This window comes from Engystomops pustulosus, chromosome 3 (genome assembly GCF_040894005.1).
Source record: "Engystomops pustulosus chromosome 3, aEngPut4.maternal, whole genome shotgun sequence".
Lineage (NCBI taxonomy): Eukaryota > Metazoa > Chordata > Amphibia > Anura > Leptodactylidae > Engystomops > Engystomops pustulosus.
In genome coordinates this window covers 137232294-137256674 of record NC_092413.1, presented here as the reverse complement: position 1 = coordinate 137256674, position 24381 = coordinate 137232294, and the positions used below count along the sequence as shown (strand labels likewise).

General features: G+C 38.2%; 1 protein-coding gene across 2 annotated transcripts in view; it reads left to right on the top strand.

Moving 5' to 3' along the window:
• Window positions 1-467: 467 nt before the first annotated feature.
• GFRAL (GDNF family receptor alpha like) overlaps window positions 468-24381 on the top strand; it is a 42500-nt gene continuing 18586 nt past the window's right edge. For both annotated transcript variants that reach the window (XM_072142262.1, XM_072142261.1), the window contains exons 1-4: window positions 468-535; window positions 6426-6560; window positions 12913-13065; window positions 15494-15913. In XM_072142262.1, the coding sequence (XP_071998363.1) occupies window positions 514-535; window positions 6426-6560; window positions 12913-13065; window positions 15494-15913 (730 nt within the window). In that variant the 5' untranslated portion in view covers window positions 468-513. The remainder of the gene's footprint in view (window positions 536-6425; window positions 6561-12912; window positions 13066-15493; window positions 15914-24381) is intronic.

The window sequence follows — 24381 nt, the reverse complement described above, 5'->3', positions numbered from 1 at the left end:
CGGATCTTTTGCTATCCTAGCAACGCCCCTGGTTAGACTCAACTTCCTCTTTTCCAGAACCCAAGCTTTTTACCCACAGTTATTAGAATTGGGTTTCCATCCTAATTTAAAACAAAATAAAGGTTGTGATGTATGTTGCTCAATTTTATCCTGATGCACACTCTTAAAATTTAGATTACTTTCAGTTGTATTGTTTGTTTTTTGTTTTTTTTTAAATTGCTTTTTAGAATAACATGATATGGAAAATTATCCATATACAGTTACAAAGTCCACAATTGCATTTGTATTGTATATTTTAGTTGTAAAAGCCTGTCCCCTTAACAAATCCTTCTTGTTTAAAATTGGAATACTAGACATACATGACAAACTACTAATGACAGGCAAATAGCTCAAGGTCCTGTGGGCTGGAGCTGTTCTGTAAGAGAGGTGCTGAAATCCCAGCTGATGGTTATTTGCTTGCGCTCATTAGACACTTGCACTTCACCAGTAACGCTGGATTCCCTCTCTCCTGCAATGAAGTACATCTGGTTCACAGGTAACTACAGTCATGGACAGCTTACACTGCTGAGAGATGAAAATTGAAAAATATGTATAGTTTGAGAGTTATCCTTAGTATAAATGATATTTTAGCATGGTTGTATTGGTATTATGTCCTTGTTTTCCACATTTGTGTCTAACTTTTACTAATAAACCAGTACAATATATAGTCTGTATAACTGACATTAGATTATATTTGAAGATTACTTTTATTTTATAAACAGTTAAGAGCTTTACATTATTTTTCAGGTTTTTTTCGGATCTTATGCATGTGTAATTTTAGTAGCTATTATTGTAGTAGCGTATGAAAGAAGAATAGCCGCGAGACACGTGTACTTACAGCTTGTGAGTGCATTGCCTGCTATTATTACCCAGCTGATAAACCACAATTGAACAAGTATATTTAGACCATTACACTGTGATAGTTTAAGCTCTGCAAATACAATCCTAGAAGAAAGCTTGTTGGATAAATGTAAACAATGATGAACAATGTAGTTGAACGGATAGAAGATAGTGATTGTACAAACCTATATAAAGTGCAGTGTAGAACAGGAAAATAGAACACAACTATACAATCCATTACAATAAACATTTCATGTTGACTAGTTTTTTTTGCCAACTAAATATGATTTTTATTTCTATTTTTTAATGAAGATAAACTATTTATTACATACAACAGAATCATAAAGATCATGTGTGGTGGTAATTTGAGTACAGCAGTGCTATTATACTGTTTTATCACACACAGAAATGTTAGTAAGATAGTACTAATATTGAGAAAATATAATTGTTTTCGAATGGTAATACAACTATTTTAATAATCATTATTATCAGCATGTTTTGTATTGGTTAAAGGCTCTAAATCAATAATTAATGATAGCAGTAATCACTCTAACTTTTTACACTGCTGAAGTTTCAGACTTAAAAAAATAACTAAAAAATTGACCATAATAAATTATTATGGTCAATTTTTTGTTATTAATAATACAAACTTTGTGAGTTTATCTGTGGTGTAAGGCTTGATAAGTCCCACACATTGACTCAAATTGATAAGAACATTAATGTTTTGGTATAATCCAGCTATATCTACTCCATTTTCATATGTATTAATGTTTAATAGATAAACTGGAAACTTTATCAGACAGTTAACTGTGAGTGGTAGCATATGATACTGAAACAATAAAAAAATGTCTGAAGGGCAAACAGTTTATCAAATCTCTTATCTTAAAGTAGTGAATAGATGGAGAAATCTGTTGATGGATTACAATGGGGCACAAGCACTCAATCAATAGAATTATACAAGAAAAAAAGATGAATTGGCAAAATAAATGAGCAATATTAGCTAAAAAATCTAAAATGACTAAAGATCTGCTGTAAAAGTATCCATAAAAGCAGGTCAATTACCGCTTTTATATAAACGGTTATTTTTAGCTTAAAAAGCCCTACATTGGATGACATATTGATTACCAAGTAGATGCTATTTCCTAGAAATGTTGAAGGACCTTTTCATAAAAGTTTCTGCAGCAACAATAAAGAGTCGATATTTAGTTTGGTCTGGCCTGTAATTTATCGTTAGAGTTTTATACTCTTTTTATTTTTTTTGTAGGTCTTTAGTTATTTTGGTTTTGAATTTATTCTGGAGTACATTTATTGCAGGGTTATTTTGAGTTGTATAAAGCTTAATTTCATACACATTTGATAACTGTTAAAGCAGCTTGTTGTTGCCTTAGGCCTAAGTACAGTAAATTACCAACATCCAGAGGTCCGTTAGTAACTAGCTGAAGTACCCAATTTTAACACAAGAAAATGGGAAAACCTATTGACTCAAGTATAAGCCAAGGGAGGAAAATGTATTGGTCACAGCTTATAACCAGTATACAGCTAGCCTGTTCCCTTCCCCCCAGTATATAACCTGCCAGCCATATTAATTAACCTACCATATTAATGGGAATGACATATTTTTTGTGGGACAAGCAGTACTTATTCTTGGTATCATATTGGGGTAAATGTTACTTTTTGTTGACTTTCAATGCTTTTTTTTTTAGGTCAGTTGTAAAAAATTTCATAATTTTTGTGAGTTTTTTTGTGTTGTGGTTCAGTGACAAATTTATTTTATTGTACGGGTTGTTAAAGCTTCTATTGAAAGCAGCTCAGGGGTCCTTCATCGGACCCCTGCCCTGCACTGAGGATCCCGATCAATGTGGCAATGTATTATAGACGCAGCAGTCACTATGACTGCGGCATCTAAGGGGTTAAAAAGGCAACTATCATGATCTCAGCTTATGAGCCCGGGCGATCACTATAACGTAACTCTACATCAAGGTGCGCAAACTACCCCCATCCTATGACGTAGAGTTACATCAAAGTGCAGGAAGAGGTTTTATATAGAATAATTTTAACTGATTATCTTTTGTATGAGTCTATCAAACTGTCATATTCTTCTGAAGAAATCTCTGGAGGAATATTTTTTACAATATTGCTTCATTTCATTGGGGTTTGTAGGATTTCATTTCTATACACCTCCCATAACCCTTTAACACTGCAGAGTTCTAGTCCCTTCTCCCAAATACCAGAACATTTTTTCATTTTTCCATTTACAGAGATATATGATGATTGGAGAAGTCAAGGTTTAATCACCGGAGGCGACAGGGCATTTTTACTAGGAGAACTGTCAATCTGTGGAATAGCCTGCCTCAGGCGCTGGTCACAGCAGGGACAGCGGAGAGCTTCAAGAAGGGTCTAGATGCCTTTTTACACCTAAATAACATTGATTGTTATGTTATATAGAATTGTTTCCCCTAAATCCCTTCCTCATCCTTCCTTGGTTGAACTTGATGGACAAGTGTCTTTTTTCAACCGTATAAACTATGAAACTATGATTATTTTTAATGCAGGTAAATTATATTCCCTTTGTAACCTTCATTAAATTTCTGTGTAGTATATTTGAGAGTTTGAAAAAAAAATGTAGTTTTGTTTTTAAGACTTTTACTGTGCAGTTCAAATGACACAAATGTTACTTTTTTTTAACTGTGTTTTATTATTTAACCTATAGTAAAAAGTTAGCATACTGCATTTTTTTCACATAATTTTTAACTTATTTCTACTTAAGGTCCTTTCACATTGTCGTTGATGTTCAGCTTCAGTTGCGCATCAGTTCCGTTTTGTCTCTGTCATGTCTCAGTTTTCCTAATGTTTTGTCTCCATGATGCATCAGTTTTGTCTCCGTGTCTGCAAAAAAAAAAAACTGAAGGTTTAACATTGCTTTGAAAACCTGGTTTTTAAAGCCTCATCATTGAAAAAAAGCGGATATTTCCTCAGTTTTTTTTTACAGACGCATAGACATAGTGGGGCACATTTACTTACCCGGTCCAGTCGCGATCCAGCGGCGGGTTCTCCGGCGCTGATTCGGGTTCTGCCGGGATTAACTAAGGTCCGTGCCGATATTCACCAGGTGTCGCTGCTGCGCCGAGGTCCGCCGGAGTTCACCTGCTTTTTTCTGGTGTATGTGAGTGCTTGATTTTGCGACACAAATGTCTTTTTAAATTCCGCGATTTTTCCGAATCCTTCGGGTTGGCCGGTGGCCACGCCCCCCGATTTCTGTCAGCCCCCCGACTGCGCCAAAAATCGATCGCGTGCACCACAATCCCGTGAAATACAGCGCAAAGCGGAAATATTCGGGAAAACCCCAACGGATTCGCGGCTGTGGACCCTTAGTAAATGTGCCCCATTGCTTTCAGTAATCCGCATCAGTGAAAAAATTAAGGAATGTTTCATAATTCTTTCCCTGTACAACGGATCAGTAAAATACAAGCCAATGTCAAAATACCCATACATATTAAAGTCTCTGTCAGGAATCCGTGGAAATGACTGAACCACGGACGTGATGTATGAAGCTGTTTCAGGTGTCCTTGTTGCTGGAGCTGCTTACTTTTGATTGATACCATTTTGTGAACTGCATGATCTTTTGATCCTATTTGTTTTTTAAAGGGACTAAATAACAAAAATAAAAGCAAGGCAGAAATTTGGGAGATGTTTTTATTTTGATAAATCTGTCATTTTGAGATGCAGAATACTTAATATGTTTATCATTATTGTTTTTATCAGATTATTATCGGACAGCACTGAGGTGTATTGTGGTTATCTGCTTTATCTTGCTGGGAATGCCCTTCTCCAATTAGGAATTTTTCTCTCCCCTCATGCAAAAAGCCAAAAATTTTGAAATAATCAATCAAAGAAAAAGTAGGTTACAGTCAGACCTCTACTTAAGAACACTTAACTTACAGGCAACCCCTTGTTAAAGACAGACCCCACTGCCCCCTGTGACCTCTGGTAAAGCTCTCTGGATGCTTTACTATAGCCCCAGGCTGCAATGATCAGCTATAAGGTGTCTGTAATGAAGATTTATGGATAATACTTGGTCCTATTACAGCAAAAATTTTGAAAATCTAATTGTCACTGGGGCAAACAAAAACTACAATTATAAAATATACAGTTCTGACATACATACAAATTCAACTTAACCTAAAGAACCTATCTTGTATGTAACCCAGGGATTGCCTATAATGATCACTTGTAGGGATCAAGGATTGCGAGCGGTGGGAGCGAGAATGAATCCCTTGGTTTCAAAGGAAAAAAATATGTGAAGATATTATACAAGTGTAATGTGCTATAACACATCTCTCCAGGGTATTCCAATAAGTATAAATGTATTGTCCCAATTACATAGAGACCAATCTATATAATTCCTTTGATAAATAATCAAATACAGGGTCAATCTGGCCCTTTGTATGGGGCGGTGAATCCCCTGGTGGGCCCTGACTTCTGCCACTATGGCAGGGGCCACCGATCGGATACATGGGAGGCCCCTGCCAGTGGCTGCAATAAAACTCGATGTGGCTGGGTGGGTATACCACCATGCGCTGGAAAGGCGGAGGAGGTAACCCCTCCTCCCTCCATAGAAAATAGTGGCACATGGGCGCAGACATGGGAAAAGATAGAGCATACTGTCTATGGGGACGTATATGCAGCCGCAAATTTGCGGCCACATATACATCCCCACAGACGGGCATCTGAATGAGCCCTAAAATTAATGCTCTGAGATAACGTCACCACTGCAGCCCTGAACACAAACCAAGAGTGAAGCACTAGCAGAGAGGGAGGGAGAAAGGGCTTAGTTTATCCTTTATTTCACTGCCCCACTAGTGATTAGAAATTCCAAATTCTCTTATCCCAGAATATTTCTATTTAGTAGTAGTGGGCCCCTAAAATCAATTTCACTGGTAGGCCCCAGGCACCCCAGTCTAACCCTGATCAAATATTTCTTTATTATTATCAAATTAATTAAATACATCATAAAATGAAAAAGTAACATACGGTATATAACACAAGACTGATTTAAAACATATTTTATAAACTTGTAAATTATGTTTCTAATTTGCATTGTGTGATACTTTTTTATTTGATATTTTTATCAATTATCGATTATAAATCGAGTGATTATTTTTATATAACCTAAGTGCAATAAAGGGTGACTTTAGTTTGTCATTGCTTAATAATAAGGAATAGATGTGTGATAATTTCTACTTTTTGTAAATTTATTTACCAATTACATAAAGGTAAGGTATAGAAAAATGAAAATAAACCAGATGATAAGATAAATCATTTTAATCAATGTATTACAAAAAAAAAACAACCCATACATTTAATATAATATTCCTTTGTGGGAAGATAGCCTTTATAGCCAGGGAGAAGCCAAGGACACTTTTAACGGCCACTTAAGTACAATAAGAGAACGCAGTGTTTATCTATGTTCATTTGCATTCAGTAAATCAATTCCAATAATTATAATATATATGTTTTGTTTATTAAGTGTTTTGTTTGTGTTTTAGTGCTTTGTTTAATTCTTTCAAACTTGCCAAGATCACGAGCTGTAAATTGTCTAAACCTGAAAGAGAGGTGCCGAATGTCTGGAGATGAATGTGCAGGACTTTGGAATACTACAGAACGGATGTGTGATCTTTCAGGTATGTGATAAGAGCCTCAAGTGTTTACTTTAATCAGTTGTGAAGAGGCTAATAGAATAAAAACCTACAATTAATATTCTTTGTAATGAAGTAACAATTTTATAGCATATATAATGCATCTGATAAAAAACAATGGGGTAAATCTATCAGTTTGTTTTTAATAGCATAAAATTTCTTAAACCCCTTGCACTATATTTATCAAGACTAAATATATAACAAGTACGACAAATGTGGTGTGTATTTGCAAGAAAAAGTTTGTGCCCCTAAAATTGGTCAGAATTTTGAAGCAGTTTTTTGTTGCAAAATAAACCAACTAAAAGTATGAAGTGATAGTCCTGCATTTGGACATTCCTGAACATCCTGTTGTGGGAGGGGGATTATGAAGAGGGCTTACGGTCTGTACAATGCAGCAAACACCAATAGCTTACACCCGTGATCAGTGCTAGCACCGATTGCGGGTGTAAACCCTTTGATCATAGCCAGCAAAGTGTTAAAAAGCTGTGCATAGGGGTGCCGCCATTTTGGTTTAGTTCATTGCATTGGGGAGCACAGATCTGTTACCATGACAGCATCAGTCATACAAAGACCCAACATAGTCTAATTTTAGGCTATTACAGTGTGCAATTTGCACATTCTAATTGATGATGTGCCAAATCCCCATATGCTGCTATACTGTAGTACCGTATGGCAGTATATGGTAGAATCAATCAGATTCTTTAAAACGTAAAAAATAAATTTATAAAAAAACAAAAATTTCAAATAACCCCCTTTTCCTAGATCTAAAATATAAATATAAATAAACAGTAAAATTGATATACATGTTAGGCGCATCCCAAAATGTCCGATCTATCAAGATATAATTACGGCTATTCCCGTCGTTTAACCCCGTAATGGAAAATAGCGCCGAAAGTCAAAAATGCCACCAAGTGATCAAAAGGCCATACAGTCTTCAAAATGATAGCATTAAAAATGTCATCAAAACTCGCAAAAAAATAACATCAGACACAGCTCCGTACACTAAAGTAAAGAAAGTTATTAGCGCCAGAATATGGCAAAATGAAGAATTATTTTTGGAACAGTTTTTAATTTTTGCAAATGTATGAAAACAATATACAACCTATATAAATTTGGTATCTCCATGATCACACCATCCCAAAGAATAAAGTAAACCTGTTATTTGGGGTGTGAAAGCCATAAAATACAAGCACAGATGAAAATGGTGCAAATGCATTTTTTCATCAATTTCACTGCATTTGGAATTTTTTTACCACTTCCCATTACATGGCATGGAATATTAAATACTGTTACTATGAAGAGCAATTTGTTACGCAGAAAACAAGCCCTCACAAAGCTCTGTAATGTAATGAAAAAATAAAGTTATGGATTTTTGAAGGTGGGGAGTGAAAATTAAAACGCAAAAATGAAAATGGGCCTGGTCGTTAAGGGGTTAACTATGCCTGAATTTTTTTTCCTTGAGCATCAGGTACTCTAATAAATGTTTTACAGCATAAGGCTTTCTAGTCCTATTTAGAGACATACTGGGCGTTTGCACACGTTTTGGGATCAACTTTGCACTAGTAAGACCGTGCAAACTGCTTGTACATTTTTTTTTAACAGTGTATGCACCAGTTTTTTGTTGCCGCTGCACTGTGTCCGATAAGACAGAAAAAATATGTCACAATTGTGTGTGTGCCAGAATTCTGCAGAATGAAGAAAATTCACCAGAAAAAAAAATGGTGCAGGGGTCACCAGATGCATGTAAATGTGTTACACCTTTCATGAATCTGTCGCACACTGCGCCCTCTACAGATAAGCTGGACAAAGTGCAGTTTGCACTTTTTTTAATAAATGTGGGCCACTGCCCCATTTTCTTGCTGTCTTCTGAATATAAAAGATTTTCTGTGAGGCAGAAACCAAGGGCAGTTTCTAGTTAATTTATTGTAGAGGGTGAGTCCCAAAGAATGCCCACCCACAAGGTCATTACAGTACATACAATGGTCCTCAATTTTAGCATAAACAGCCTCCCAAATAATAAAATAGTAATATTGTGCCTGGCATGAATATATACATACTGTAATAAATATAGACAGATACTGTACCCCCTGTATTAGCTATTTACTGTGCCCCACAATTAAATACCAGCCTCACTTTATTAGATATAAATATACTGTGCACCTCTTAATTAGATATGTATATAGAAAGATGCATCTGTACACATGTACATAATGACTGAAACCCTTTAATCACACGTTGTGCTGGACTAAATAATCCAAACAATGAATATTCTAACAGCAGCTTAAAAAGATGATAAGAAATACCCTTCAGTATTTAGTTGTCCAACACACTGCCTCACAATATATGTATCCAGTACACTACCCAGGAAATATATGTATCCAGCATACTTCATCCAGTGTATATGTTTCCAGCACACTTACCTCCAGTAAATAAGTAGCAAGCACACTGCTCCCCAGTATATAGGTAGCCAGCACACTGCCCTCCAAGTACATAGGTATATAGGTTTTCTGCTTTTCTGCAGACTGTCCCCCAGAACATAGGTATACAGCACACTGAAACCCCAATATACAGGTAGCCAGAACAGAGCTTCCCCAGTATATAAGTAGCTAGCATACATTCCCCCAGTATATAGGTAGCCAGCACACTGTCCCCCAGTATAAAGGTAGCCAGCATGCTGGTTCCAGTATACAAGTAACCAGTATACTGCACCCCCACTATATAGATCAGCACACTGCAGCCTTCCACCCCCAATATATAGGTAGCCAGTACAATGTACCTTCCCCCCAGTAAAGAGGTAGTCAGCACATTAAAAAAATAAATCAGTAATCACCTTCTGGTGCTCCCCATGGATCATCTTCTCCCCTCTTCTATCTTCAGCAGTAGCACTGGCAGCTAAGTCTGTGTACTCTGCTCGTGCACACACTATGATGTGTGCACACATGACGTCATAATGTCAGCGCAGGCAAAGCTCATGGAACTGGCCACTGGCGCTACTGCTAAAAATAAAGATGGGAGGAGAGGAGCCACAGGGAGCATTGGAAGGTAAATACTGATTTTTTCTTTACTGGGGGGAGTATAGCTGCTGGCACCCTCCCATTTCCTCCACTGCGTGGCACCTATGGCCGTCACCTGCCTGGCCAGCTGGAAGAAATGGGCCTGCAGATACCTATCAGTCTAAAGTCTCTTACTTGACATTTGATGAAACATGATTCTTGAGGCAGTAGTAATGGGCCACCATGGTCAAATTATTTTATGTGGACCATGTCATCCCATACAGCTAGTTGGCATAATGGTTAAGGGACTTGTGCAAATGCCTTTCAAGGCAAATGTGACAAGTAAACATACCATGGCAAGAAAAAGTCAACTACAAAAGTAAAATAAATTGTCTTTAGAGTTGGGTGTGTATTGTATAGTTCTCATTTATTTCAGTGGTGCTAAGATGCAATACCATTCCAAAGGGACTAATGACCCTGCTCCCCTCTTTTCAAAAGTAATAACTTTTTTATTTTCCTGCCTACACAGACATATAATGGCTTGCTTTCAGTGTCACAAATTGTACTTTCTAGTGGCACCATTTAACCCCTTCCCACACCTTGAGATAATTATATGTTCAGTGTTGGACTGGGATGCCTACAGCCCCCAGGACAATATGTTCTTGGGGCCTACCAGTGTACATCTCAAATGTTACCTGACACTCTGTAGCTTTCTAGTCCTTATCTCTTTTGGTTCTTTCAGTAATCTGTTGACTGTCTCCTGCATTGAACTTATCATATGACATGGAAATGTTTAGATGATGAATACTGAATATCTGTGTTACATACAGTGAGGGGACTAACAAACTCACACATGTAGTGTCAGGGGGCCTACCTAGCTTGGAGATTCACCGGTGGATAGATCTGTTTACCTGTTGCCCAGTCTAAGCTTGTGTAAGAGTTTTATTTTTTTTTTTAAACTGTGTGATTTTTTATAGGCCACAGACAAGAGTACTTGAACCCTAGTGGGGTTACTATTATATTGGGGTACACTACTGTATTGCAGTATATGGAAAATATATTTGAGATTTCTATTAGCAGACCATCAAAGATCTTGCGGGGAGTCTCACAGAGACTCCTGGTTGTCATGTCTTATGATCTAGCTAGATGCTAGTGGGTATTAGAGGTGGGTGTTTGTCGAGATATGCACAGAACAATACAAAAAAAATGTTAATAAATATAGAATTATTGTAGATATTATTCATGACATTATAGCTCTATTCATCACCAAATAATGAAGATACATTATAATAAAGCTCAACTGCACCTTATTTCATATGATCTTTCTTTTATATGATTTTGGCTGATAGTCTATACATGTTATTATTCTCAGTATCATACATGTTACTACAAGTTGTATGTGTTGCAATATAAATGTCCTGCTCAGGCCTGTGGTTTGTTGATTTTATGCCTCAGCGCAGGCATCAATCCCTTTTTATCAATAATCAGTGTTTGCTTTTAATATTTATTCAGCTGTCTGTAGAGAACAATATTGGTGTTCATCCATTATCATCATTTTATTTGGTCCCTCAAGGCAATATGAAAGGAATCTGCTTGAACTCTTAGCAATAGCAAATTAATATCTGCACATAGACTGCTGTTTTCTATATTTTAGGTTTCCATTTCATCTTCTTCTGACTACAACTTACTTGTAGAAGAAATAGAAAGTTTACATTTTCTGTACTTCTTTATATTTTCACTAACTTATTAATTACTAACTAATTAGTAATTGGAGAGATAACCAGAGCAAAATGTGACAAAATTCTATTCACAGTGTTGGTCTGTTTTAAGATATTTTTATTACTTTTATTAGACAAAAGGGTTTGCTTTACTGGAAAGGGGAGTTGAAATATCACGTAGGGGAAATCCACCAAATTTGCAACATGGTTTTCTGGAACTACGGTTAGTTCACATTTCCTTTAGGTGTTTGGTTTTTTATATAAGTTATTTTTAACCAAAACCAGGAGTGATGGAACACACAGGTGCAAGTATTTTCAGTGACAACACAGAGAGGAGGTATAAGGGAAATACTTGCACCTGTGCAATTGGGGGAGATTTATCATTAGTCCTATGTAGCTTCTTGGCGTATAATTGTTGCAAATTTTTGTGCAAACCTTGCTTTTAGCGAGAAAAAAACGTAGCTCTAAAGTCACGCAATGGCGGAAAAAATACACCACAGAGTATGCAACACCACATTTATCAACTGAGAATTTTCAAAAGAATGCAAATTTAATTGCAAAACTACACCACATAGGCGGTGGTGTATGTGGGTCCATTGCTACTACAGGAAAGTTTTGCTCAATTTTGAAGTTTTTGCTAAATTTTATGTTTGAGGTATCTAAGAATTTCCTGTGCAAAAACATTGCGAAAAGGCAGAAATTAAGCAGATGTTAAACATTTGGGGCGACTGGTGCAGTGTATTCACATAGAGCACACACAGCTGATGCTCACATCAGAAGGCATTTAACACTGCACATACACTGGACTATAAATCTGACTGTTGGAAACCTGCCAGTCTAACACATAGACAACTGCTCAAAATCCTGCCTAATGATAAATCTCCCCCTATGTATTTGACAGCTTATGGTTTTGGCTCCAAATGACTGAAGGAAATACAGTAACTGAAGAACTAACAGAGATGCCCCTTTGACAGTTAACATGAGTTTTAAAGCTAACTAAACAATCCAAAAATCTAACTTCATGCTTAGACTTACTCAGTATATCTCTTACTCAGTATACCTCATTGGGGGCACGAGCGCCAGCGTATGATAGCCCCACCACTGCAAATTCGCAGCCTGATACATCAAGAGGCTTCTGCAGCGTAGCGTTTATCCTATGTCAGGCAGGGCCTGGCTTAGAAAAAAACGCAGCCGGCGACTTTTCACATATGACAGTAATGGCCCGCGCCCTCTGCTCGGCCGCCCGCGCCCCTCCCCCCTTCACGCCCCTTCACGCCCCTTCACGCCCCTTCACGCCCCTTCACGCCCCCACTGGCGTGAAGGTGGCGGATCGGGGCAAATATAATCGCAAAAGCTAGCAATAAGCTAGCATTTGCAATTATTTCAGGGCCTCTGCGCCACTGGCGGTGCACAGAGGTCCTGATAAATATCCCCCATTATATTTATCATTAAATAACTGTACTCTGGTGAATGTATCAATGCCTAATAAATATATATATATAGTTATTTTCCATAAATTATTTTTGTTATCTATATGATAAAATAAGGTTTTTCTGTCCCTAATAAACTTCGCTTAGCAATACTCATTGTTTAATTGACTAATTTTGGAAAGATTCTACGTTTTAGGTGTCAACTGTCAATTAAAGAATCTGATGAACTGCAATCTGACTATTTTCTACTTCACTAAAACATATCCAGATTTTAAAGCTTGTACTTGTGAGGAAGATATTTACTGCACTATTAAAAAATTACTGGGAAAGAACTGCAATTCAAAAACTGGTGAGTAGCTTTTTAATCAATTTATTCCTTGCTTTAATTCATATATACATCCTTTATATATTAGAAATCTACTACCATGACAATCCATCATCCTTCTCAAAGCACAGACCTTTACTAATGTAACCTTTACTAGTTGGTGCCTTTATTAAGACAGTAGGGCAATGATACTTTTTGTAATTGATAGTAGGGTGTATTGATACTTACGGTACTGATATTTTTTACAGCCAATTTATAGCCTGGCACATTTTTAATTGTAAATAGTAATTTACTTAATAGTAATACCGTATTCTGCTCCAATATATTAGGGAACATGTATAGTGAAAAAGAAACTAGGAAGAAGGCAACACAATACATTGTAATCTTACTATACCTGGGTAAAAACACAAATACATATGACACATTTATGATAAAATATTATTTTTGCTCAAAATATTCATCAAATGTAAGGTTTCACTTGTCTTCCTTTGTGAATTCTGCAGTACAATAAAAGATGAAGACACTGCTTTGAGATAATGAAAGAATATTAGCCTTTTCTCTCCTATGTGTATTTCAAAGCTGTACAGATAATAAAATGTGAAGAAAGTTTCAGTAAGAGGAACAAAAGTCACTGCATGCAATTCTTTTTAATATTATTTTATTATTCTAAACTTTTACTAATCTCAGAGGTTCCGTTTTTTCTGATCTTTCCTTGAAGGAAATGTTTGCTGCATGTTGAAATATGGATTTACACAAGTTAAAATGTAGGGAGGCACACAAGCAGTACATATAAATATACAGTATCCACACTATAAGGTTAAGTCCCAATAGACTGACGCCATGGCAGTATCTGCAAAAGACAGGGAAGAAAATTGAAACAGTCAGAGATATATCTTTCATATTCTATTAATCATACTAGTGACGTGACTGGCGACATCAGTGGCTGTGTGCTCCCTAAGATAAATACTTGAATTCTGATATTTAATAGTGTGTCAGAGGAAGTGTTGTGAACATTTTTCTAACAGGCTTCATTAAGAAATTCTGCTTAGTTTATAAAGAAATCCGTCACAAAGTTCCTTTTAGTAACACATTTTTTCCAAATAGCTATGGGGTTCTTTCTCTTCTTTCACACCCGTGCGCCTCTGTGTGCCCCCGCTTCACGCCATAGCTACTCACTGGTCCTCGCTCCTGCTTCCCAGTCCTCGGCCATGCACATGCTTTCCCGTCTACTAGGGCGTGCACACCAGCTTCAGAAGATTTAAAGGACCAGAGCGCCGTTAATTGGCGCTGGCCTCACACAGAATCCTATTTAACCCTGCCTCTTCCTGCACACCCTGCTGGATCTCTGGGCTTATGCCAATGAGAAAGCTTCTTTTGTGCGATACCTGTGTTATGACCTCTCGTTGTGACCCTGGACCTGTTTGACCTTGCTCCTTCGCTGCCAGCCGTGTCCTACTGCTCCGTTCCTGACCTTGCATCCTTGCTGCCTGCATTGACCATCTGCCTGACCCTGACCACGAGATTGGCCGCTTATTCTGTACCTAGACCTTGGTTGCCCAAGTTGCGTCTGTGGAATGACCTGGTGTCACCCCACCACAGCAAGACCAACCCGCTTTGCAGTGGGCTCTGGTGAAGACCGGGTGGCAGAGAGTAGAATGGTTTCATCCTCCCTTCTCAGAGTTGCATTAACACACACAGGGAGATTAGATTTAAGCATGCAGTCAGCCTCAAAGACACACACTATACAGGCTTATATAGAGTGCACATTTATTATGCAGAATTCTGGCATAGACTTGAAATAAATAGATATGAAAAGAACTAGATATATATGACCCCATATATTTATGAAGTATTGTGGCTGCACTATGCACACCGCAACACAAACCCTTGCACAGAAAAGTGCACGCTCTCTGAAAAAAGTAGCATATCCTGGATCCTGCACAGCTACGGGCTGATATATGCAGGTGACACCACCTATGACAAATGGTTCATCTTACCTCCCTGTGAGTCTTTATATAAAAGATAGGAGTAGTACTGTGCTGTGTCTATGTATATAAGATAGGTGTGGTTGGACAGAACAGTTTCCATATTTGTTGTAAAAGTGTAGTAGCTCTGGACATTGCCCATATACAAAGGATAGGAAGTAGTGATGTGCTGTGCCACTTATTATCTCTAAGTATTACCTTGGTATCATCTTCAGTAAGTGGTTTCGGTGTCAGTGGACCACCCTGGCACCTTAGGTGCTGTCAGCTATCCAATACATCCATATTTGAATCCACCACTGAGCAGGTGTAAAACTTTCGTGGGACCGGAGGGTGCATCCTCTACTATTTAGGTCTTTGCATGACTGTATAGGCCATCTGTCTCCTCTGATATTATGATATTAAGCTATGTGTTAATAGTTTCAGTCTAATTCTATGATTCCAATACTAAACCTCTCTTTTGCATGCAGTGCCTACAATCCCCACAGGACACATGAAGCAAGAACATTTTATTACTCAAAAAGGATTTTTGCAAAAAGGCGAAATATCAGTGAGAACTTCACTAGAAAAAGTATATGACTGCACTGAAGCCAAGCAGTTGTGTAAAGCAGACCATAATTGCCTTTCCTTGTATGAAAACTTTAAAATGAAGTGTATCCACCAACATGAATGCATTGCCAATCATGCTGTACAAAGCTGCTTAACAGCTTGGAGTGTGCTAAAGAAGACTCTTATGGGAAACTGTGTTTGCCTGAACTCAACTAAAAGAAGTTGTACAACAGTTTGGAATAGCATTTATAATAATACCTGTTTACAACACGCAAAAGATGGACAGATTTCCTCATATTCAGAAAATAAAAATTATTTCACTGCTTTGGAATTGGACTCATGTAAGTAAAATGAGTGAGTGTAACTAAACTAAAATATACAGTCCACGTAAACAAGCAATGACAAGTGATCCAGGACTTGAAATTTACAGATACAGGGGGTTATTTATCATTAGGCGGCTCCTTGGGACAGTTCTGTGTCTGATTTTGGAGCTACTCTGCTCATTAGATTGATTAAAGTGGATTTGGCCCTTTGAAAAATGTTCAGTTTCTCAAATTTCAAGTCACACCAAAGTCTCAAAATGCATAAAAGTCCCAGCACATACACCAGCATGGGGCAGGAGTAACTATGAGACTTTTTGCAAAAGTCCAGAGTCAAGAATCTGGCTGTGCACACATAGTCCTATGAGTCTTTTTGGCAGTGAACAGTCCCAAAAAACCTCAATGGGACTTTTTTACACCAAAAAAGCCCAGCAAAACCAATGATACATAACCCCCATAGGCTTCCTGCACACAAACATTTTTTAAACTATGGCTCTCTTTTTTGCGGTCAGTGTGTCTTACTATATCATATTATTTTTATAGTTTCTGACCCATCTGTCCACAAAAACAGTCCATGTGTTATTTGTATGATATCCATTTTTACAGATCCACAAAAAGAAAAACAAAAGACTGGTAAATATTGTTAGTAGCTTCTCCCAAACCCTTGGAGTTAATAAAAAGAGAGTCCATATAACCCGCTATAATGACTTGATTGAATTTAAGATCAACATTACATATTTCCCTTAAAGGAAACCTACCACTTGGGATAGGGCTTATAAGCAGAACATGCTGTGCACCAGCTCAGGGTTTGCTGATGCCGGCGCTTATCTCCGTTATGTTTTTAAACAGTTTTAAAGTGTTTTAACAGTTTATTAATCTTTATATCCTTACTAGCTTAAAAACATAACGGAGATAAACGCCGGCATCAGCTCACCCTGAGCTGGTGCACGGCATGTGCTGCTTAAAAGCCCTATCCCAAGTGGTAGGTTTCCTTTAAGTTAAGTAGACCCAACTGTCATGCCAGATTTCTATAACTTTTTAATGCTACACATTGTAATACTGTGGCATGGATCTGTTAAAGGGGTATTCCCATGAAGACAAGTTTCTGAAATATACTCAGGATAACAAAATAACACATTGGGATGGGGGGGGACGATGTGTCTCAGTTTCGGCCAGTCTCTAGCTGAAAAACACTTGTGTTTTGCTGTGCCAGTTTTTTAACAGTGATGATAAATGCTGGTGTAGTATAAGACTGTTGGTTCCGACTTTAGACCTACTTTTAGTCGATTTAAACTGTGCGCCAGAAATTTGGGTGCACGGACGATTTCCTGCAAGCCTCACCCTTTCTTGTGATACCATGCCCATATTGAAGGCCACACCCCCTTAATCAGTCAAGTTGAGAAAGTGCCCAAAAAAGGTCTAAAAGCCTTGATAATTGTGGTGCAAGGCATTTTAGACAGTGTTTTCGGCGCAAAACAACCAGAATTGTGGCGCAATTCACTGTTATTATCAAAAACGAAGCATTTCACAGATATAATTCCAACCTGTCTCTATCAGTACCGGTGAACACAATTTCAGTTGCCTCTGGTTTCCGACCCTGGATCTTCTGACTTTAGGGTCAACAGACATCTTGTCTGAGGCTGTGGAGTTGACCTGTTCTCTGCCCCCACCTTTGCATTCCAGGACGAGCTCACACACTGGGGCAGATTTATCAAGCAGCCTAAAAGTAAGAATGTGCTTAGTTACCCATGGCAACCATTTACAGCTCAGCTTTCATTTTACCAGTGCTTATGAATATTTTAAAGGGGTGCTGTAATTAGTTGCCATGGGAAACTAAGCACATTCTTACTCTTCGGCAGATTGATAAATATGCCCCACAGACTTTCTGCCAGAAAAAAACACATTACAGCGTGAGGAGAGCTACCAGCTACTGGCAGATAAGTTCTTTATCTGGGAAAGGGGAGGGAGGCACATCAGATCTAACAGTATTTGTGTTTAGATGAGATGTAGCAGAGCTAAGAATGATATTGTGTGTAATATGCATCTCATCGATCTCATTATCTCATCTTTGATCTGTCTCATCTCTCTTTCTATGTGTCAGATACTAGTACAATGTTTAGAACCTTGTACCCTGATAATCTAACAACATTGCCCGCTCACTGTATCTCACAGCACTACAGGGATCATAATGTGACCACCCACACTCTGGGATTTTACACTGACCAGGAGTGATAGGAAGAGAAAGACTAAGAGAGTAAATTTGTAAAGTAAGGGGTTTAAATTATCTTTATGGTGTAAACATCACAAGGGGATTGAAATTTGAGAATTTTCTTTCATAGGCAAATGCCTTTAAAGGAAATCTACCATTTGATTTCATGCATTATGAACCAAACATACCTTGAGAATATTGTAGCTACACTTATGTAGGGACATATCTTGTTTTTTTTTTTTTTTTTTTAACATTATTTTTATTGGTTCCATATACGCAATTACAAGTTCATGGTACATATATATCACATACATGTATATAGTCTAATTGGAAACCATATTTTATATTTTTACAACTATTAAACATTAACTACGAACATAAACAACAAATCATCAGGCGTTTAAATGTTCATACAATGAACGGTGTATTGCATACACTTTCTATGTTGGTCGTTTTTGTCTAAATCATTATAAATCTAGTGCTCTTTTGGTAACGTGTAATCAATACCTTGGGCTTTGTCTTTTCTCCTATTAGAGTAAAACTCTTGAGAAGTTAGTGAGTATTAATAGATTCTGTGATGCTGTAGTGTGGCGTTGCTTTGTAATAATGGGTTTCCATCCACAGTTCCCAGTTCTTATGGAATTTGTTTTGATGTCCTTCACTGTATGCGAAGGATCTTTCTAATGTGCAGTTATTGTTTACCCTTCTAGTAAGTTCTGTAAAGGAAGGGATTTTGTTTGTTTTCCACAGAGAGGCTATGAGAGTGATCGCGGTTACTGTAATATGAAATATTACTATTCTTTCATTGGGGAACATGTTTGCTAATCCCACTCCCAACAGAGCCATTGCCGGTGTAAGTGTTGTTTGAGTAGTTATGATGCTATTTATTAGAATCTCTAATTGTGTCCAGAAACCTCTCAGCACTTCGCACTCCCAAAATATATGTAATAGGGTTCCTTTAGCTTTAGAACATCTCCAACAACTTGCAGACGCATTGGGATAAATTTTACTGAGTCTTTCTGGTGTATAATACCACCTATATAATATTTTCCTCCCCGTTTCTAGATGCATAGCGCATTTTGACAATGTTTTTGGAATTCTAAAAATGAATTCCCAATCTTCTGGTTCAAGCTGTATATTCAGATCTTTTTCCCAACTCTCTATGCAGCTTAATGTTTTAATTTCTAAAACTGACTCTATGGCCTTATACGCCAATGATATACCTTTTTGAAGCTTGTTTGGATGTAAGAAGCTTCTTTCAAAAATGGATTTAGGAGAAGTATTACCCCTTGGGACATCTGCTAGGAAATGTCTAAGTCTGAGATATTTGTAAAAGTCTTTCTTTGTTATACCAAATTTTTGACATATTTCTGTGAAAGCTATTAAGTGATCTTTTTGCCATATATCAGATATCAAATGGACTCCTGCGTTAACCCAGTTTGACAGGTCCAGATTTTCAACTAGTTTAGAGATTAAAGCGATTGGGATCTCTTGAGGCCTTAAAGTTATTATTTTGTTAGTTATGCAATGCTTCTCCCATACTTTAAACCCCGCTTTTGCCGTCAACAAGGGTGGTGGAGATGTGTTTTTATCCCAAACCAATGACCAAATTTTTGCTGTCGCCGATCCTTCAGGGCTGACCTCATTTTCTATTTGTATCCATGCTTTATTGCCTTTGGGATCTAACCATTGTCTTGCTTGTTCTAATACTGCAGCTTCATAGTAGCTAATGATTCGGGGAAGTCCCAGTCCTCCTTTGTCCTGCGGAAGATATAATAAATTGGCTGCGGTCCTAGGTTTTTTATTTAGCCATATATGTCTATTAATTAGCTGTTGCAATTTGCTTAGGTATTTGTTGGATAATGGAATTGGTACATTCCTAAATAAATATATTATCTTCGGTAAGATCATCATTTTTATAGAAGCTATTCTCCCGACCCATGAGATCTGGTGCTTTGCATACTCTTTTAGATCTGTTTCGATGGTATTTAACAGGGGTATAAAGTTTAGTTGGTATAATTTTGATGCTGGGGATGTTAGTTGAACACCTAGATATGATATAGAATTGTCTGCCCATTTAAATGGAAAGTTGGATTGTATTTCTATTTTGGTTTGTTCTGGGACATTCATGCCCAGAATTATAGATTTGGTTGCGTTAAGTTTATAATATGAAACTTTACTAAATGTATCCAGTAAACGGGATACTGCTTCTAATGATGTTTTTGGCTTCGTAATTGAAATAATGACGTCATCTGCGAATAGCCCAATTTTGTGACATGTTTGGCCTGCCTGGATTCCGGATATATTGTTTGATTGTCTCACTTTCTCAGCCAATGGTTCCATAATTAGTGTGAATATAAGAGGAGATAATGGACACCCTTGCCTTGTGCCATTTGTTATATTAAAGGGCTTGGAAGTGTAGCCCGCTAGGGAAACAAATGCGGATGGTACTGAGTACAGTGCCATTATTCCCCGTTTGGCCTCTTCTGTGAAGCCAAATTTTTCCAATACAGCCTCTAGATATCCCCAGTGTACTCTGTCGAACGCCTTCTCTGCATCCAAGGAGAGGAGCAGAGAAGGCGTCCCTGATCGCCCTACCACTTCTATCAGATCTATAAATCTGCGCGTTCCGTCAGATGTCATTCTCCCTTTAACGAAACCCACCTGGTCTTTATGAATGAGCTCAGGTAAGATGGGAGACATTCTTTCTGCCATTATTTTCGAGTAAATTTTCAGGTCTGTACTTAGTAATGATATCGGACGGAAGTTAGATGGTTTGTCCGGACTTTTTCCCGGTTTGGGTAGCGTGGTTATAGATGCTGCCAACATCTCTTTGGGAATTTTACCTGTTTCTTGAATTTTGTTATAAACCTTCACCAAGTACGGGCCCAGAATTCCAGAGTATGTTTTATAGTAATCATTGGATAACCCGTCAGGACCAGGAGCCTTATTGTTTTTGAGTGTTTTAATACATTTAATCACTTCTGTTAATGTGATAGGTGACGCTATAGACTCTGCTTGTTCCCTTGTCAAGGAGGGGAGGTCTATTGAATGTAAAAATGCGTTGATGTCCCCATCTTGAGGTTGTATAGTATCTTTATCTTTTTTGAGATTGTAAAGATTCTCGTAGTAGTTAGCCATTACCTCAGCCATATCTTGAGGATCATATATTTTTTCATTGTTACTATTTAGGATAAATGGTAGCCTATTTTGTGCTTCCCTTCTTTTTAGCTGGTTAGCTAGAATCTTACTAGCTTTATTACCTAAGTTGTAATGTCTAGCTTTCATTTTCCTCAACGCATTTTCGTATTTATACATGTCTAATTGTTTTAATTGGTGCTGGAGGATAGATATCATTCCCTCTCTATGCGAGCATAAGTTAGATTTGTTTAATGCTAACAACAATGTTAGACTGTCTAAGATGTGGATGCGCCTTTCCTCATTTGCCTTCCTGTGTGCTGCTTCTATCCCCTTATAATGCCCTCTCATGAACATTTTATGAGCACACCACAAAGAAGCTGAGGTTAGCTCATCTGTTTGATTTTCTTCAAAAAATTTCTGTAGCGTGTTTACCGTTTTGTTATGAAATTTGGGGAGGTGAAGCAAAGAACTCTTGAGGCGCCATGTCCTTGAATTTGAGTTTTTATATCTTTCTTCTATTTCTAAATGTATTGAGGCATGGTCTGACCAGCTAATTACGTCTATTTTTGACGTGGTGATTCTTTGAAATAACTGGTGATCCGCTAGAAACATATCAATTCTAGAGAAGTGTTTGTGGGGATGTGAATAAAATGTGTAGTCTTTATCTAGTGGGTGATGCGCTCTCCACACATCTAAATACGCCTCTCGATGGGTATAATTGAATAAGTCCGTAGGATTATTTGAGTCACTAGGTTTTGAAGTGTCTACCGCTGGCCACATAGACATGTTAAAATCGCCTGCCAGTAAGACTGAACCCTGTTTGTGGTCATTTATTAGTGGGAAAAGTTTGCTAAAAAATTTTTTCTGGTGAGTATTGGGAGCATACACAGATACTATTGTGTATGTGATATTATTTAGGGAACATATTAATATTATATATCGGCCTACTGGGTCTATATGTTTATCTATAATTGTGCATGCAATTGTATTTTTGATGGCAATTAGTACTCCTCTTTTTTTGTCTACTGCCGGAGCTAGAAAAATATGGGGAAATTGTTTATGTTTGAGGCGACAAATGTCTTCTTCATTCAGGTGCGTTTCTTGAGCGCACAGAATATCTGCCCTTGAGTCCTGTGCTTCCCTCCACAAACGAGATCTCTTAAATGGGCTATTTAGCCCTTTAGCGTTAATTGATGTTACTCTAATTACCATATTTAAATATATGAGACAAGCTAAGTGCCCAAATTATTCTATACCTTACAATCATTGTTTTACATTGTATGCCATCATTTGTTAGCCTGATATTAACCATTTGAACAAAAAACACAAATAAAACATAAACAATGGTAGCTATTACTACCCAGGAACAATCTACAAGGATCCCATACTGGGATCTGTGGGGAAGTGAAATGTATATACTAGACATAGTATAATCCAGTATAGTACCGTGACCCGACCCCATATCAAACTTTAAGGCAAAATATAACCCCAATTATTATAAAGTGAAGTAAAGAAGAATTCACTTATCGACATTATTCGCCAATAGTCCTCTTTTCTTTCAGGTTTTCTTTACTGTATGCCATTCTTCTTCCACTCTCCTTGGAACTTCTGTAACGGATTCTTCGGGTGACAGCCCCCAGTCTTTCAGAAGTTGCATTAACTTTGCCGGTGAGGTAACCACAATTTGTTTCCCTTCTTTTAAGATGATCATTTTAACGGGGAATCCCCATTTATAGGGGATATCATGCGCTCTAAGGATTTTTGCCGCGTCCTGAAACTCCCTTCTTCTGGCCAATGTAACGGCTGAAAGATCCGCAAACAGTAATATGTCTTTAAATCTTTCCGGTATCTCTCTTGGTTTCCTTGCTTCTCTCATAAGGCTTTCCTTAAAGTGGAAAAAGTGTAACCGGGCTATAACATCCCTCGGTATTGTAGCCGGTAGGGCTTTAGCTTTAGGTAGTCTATGTACCCGGTCTATGAGTAAATCAGGTTGTGGCGCATTAGGTAGCAAGGCCACAAAAAAGTCAGTGAGGAACTCTTCCAGCATTTCTGGTTTAACCGACTCAGGAATACCTCGGAATCTTACATTGTTCCTGCGGGATCTATCCTCCATGTCTGCTATTTTTAGTCGCAAGTCTCTCACTTCTTCCTCTAAGTTGTTGCTCACATCTACAAGCTCATTATGAGCTGCCGTCACCTCCGCCATTTTGTTTTCTACATGTGCCGTTCTTTCTCCGAGTTCTGTACACTCTTTCTGAAATGTTTGTAGTGCCTTTTGAATATCTTGTTGAAGGGATGCTCTTAGATCACTTAGCATGCTTTTCAGTAATTCCTCTGATAGTGTAAGTGACGAGTTCTGAGGTATAATGGAAGCATGTAACTGCTGGTGTGCTTGGCTCACCTGGTATTGCTGTTGTTGGTGAACTACCAAGCTAGGGCTACCACTCGGGGTACCTTCTCTCCGCTGACATTGTTGAATCAGAAGATCATCTCTCGATGCTGGCGAGGAGCTGCTTGAGTAGCACTGCGACGGCGGCGGTGAAGTTGCCGTCTGTGCGCCGGAGTAAGCTGCTCTCGATCGTCCGCCGCCATCTTGAGACCTCGTGGAGGGGAAGAATTCTGTGAGTTTCGCCGGTTCTCCACGCTTTTTCGCCCTTCCCATCTCGGCCGGTAAGTATGAGATGCCAGAGGCTTCTATTGGGGTAAGTTTCTTTCTGCACAAGTGTCGTTTTTAGCCGCTTTCGGGGTCAGATCGCACGGAGCAGCAAAACACACGTCCTACTCCATGTCCAGCCGGCCACGCCCCCCGGGACATATCTTGTTTAATCCCTGTGCTGTGACATTGGGGAAGCTGGATTGCTTCAGCCTGCCATTGATAAATGCATTACAGGGAGCTTTTCTGAACAGTCTAGGCAGGGCTAAACAACCTGAGGTGGACCATTCATATACAGCAACTGCAGTGATTGATTACTTATGCAGTGCATATGTGAGAGGAAAAGCTACAGGCCCTACAGACCATTTCAACAAGCCTCCTGTCGTCTCTAGCTGTACTTTACTGTTTCCCCTGGCAACAAGAAAGCATGACAAATGGAGAGTAGACCTGGGGACAAGGTAAAGCCTCTGAAAGCTGCTAAACACC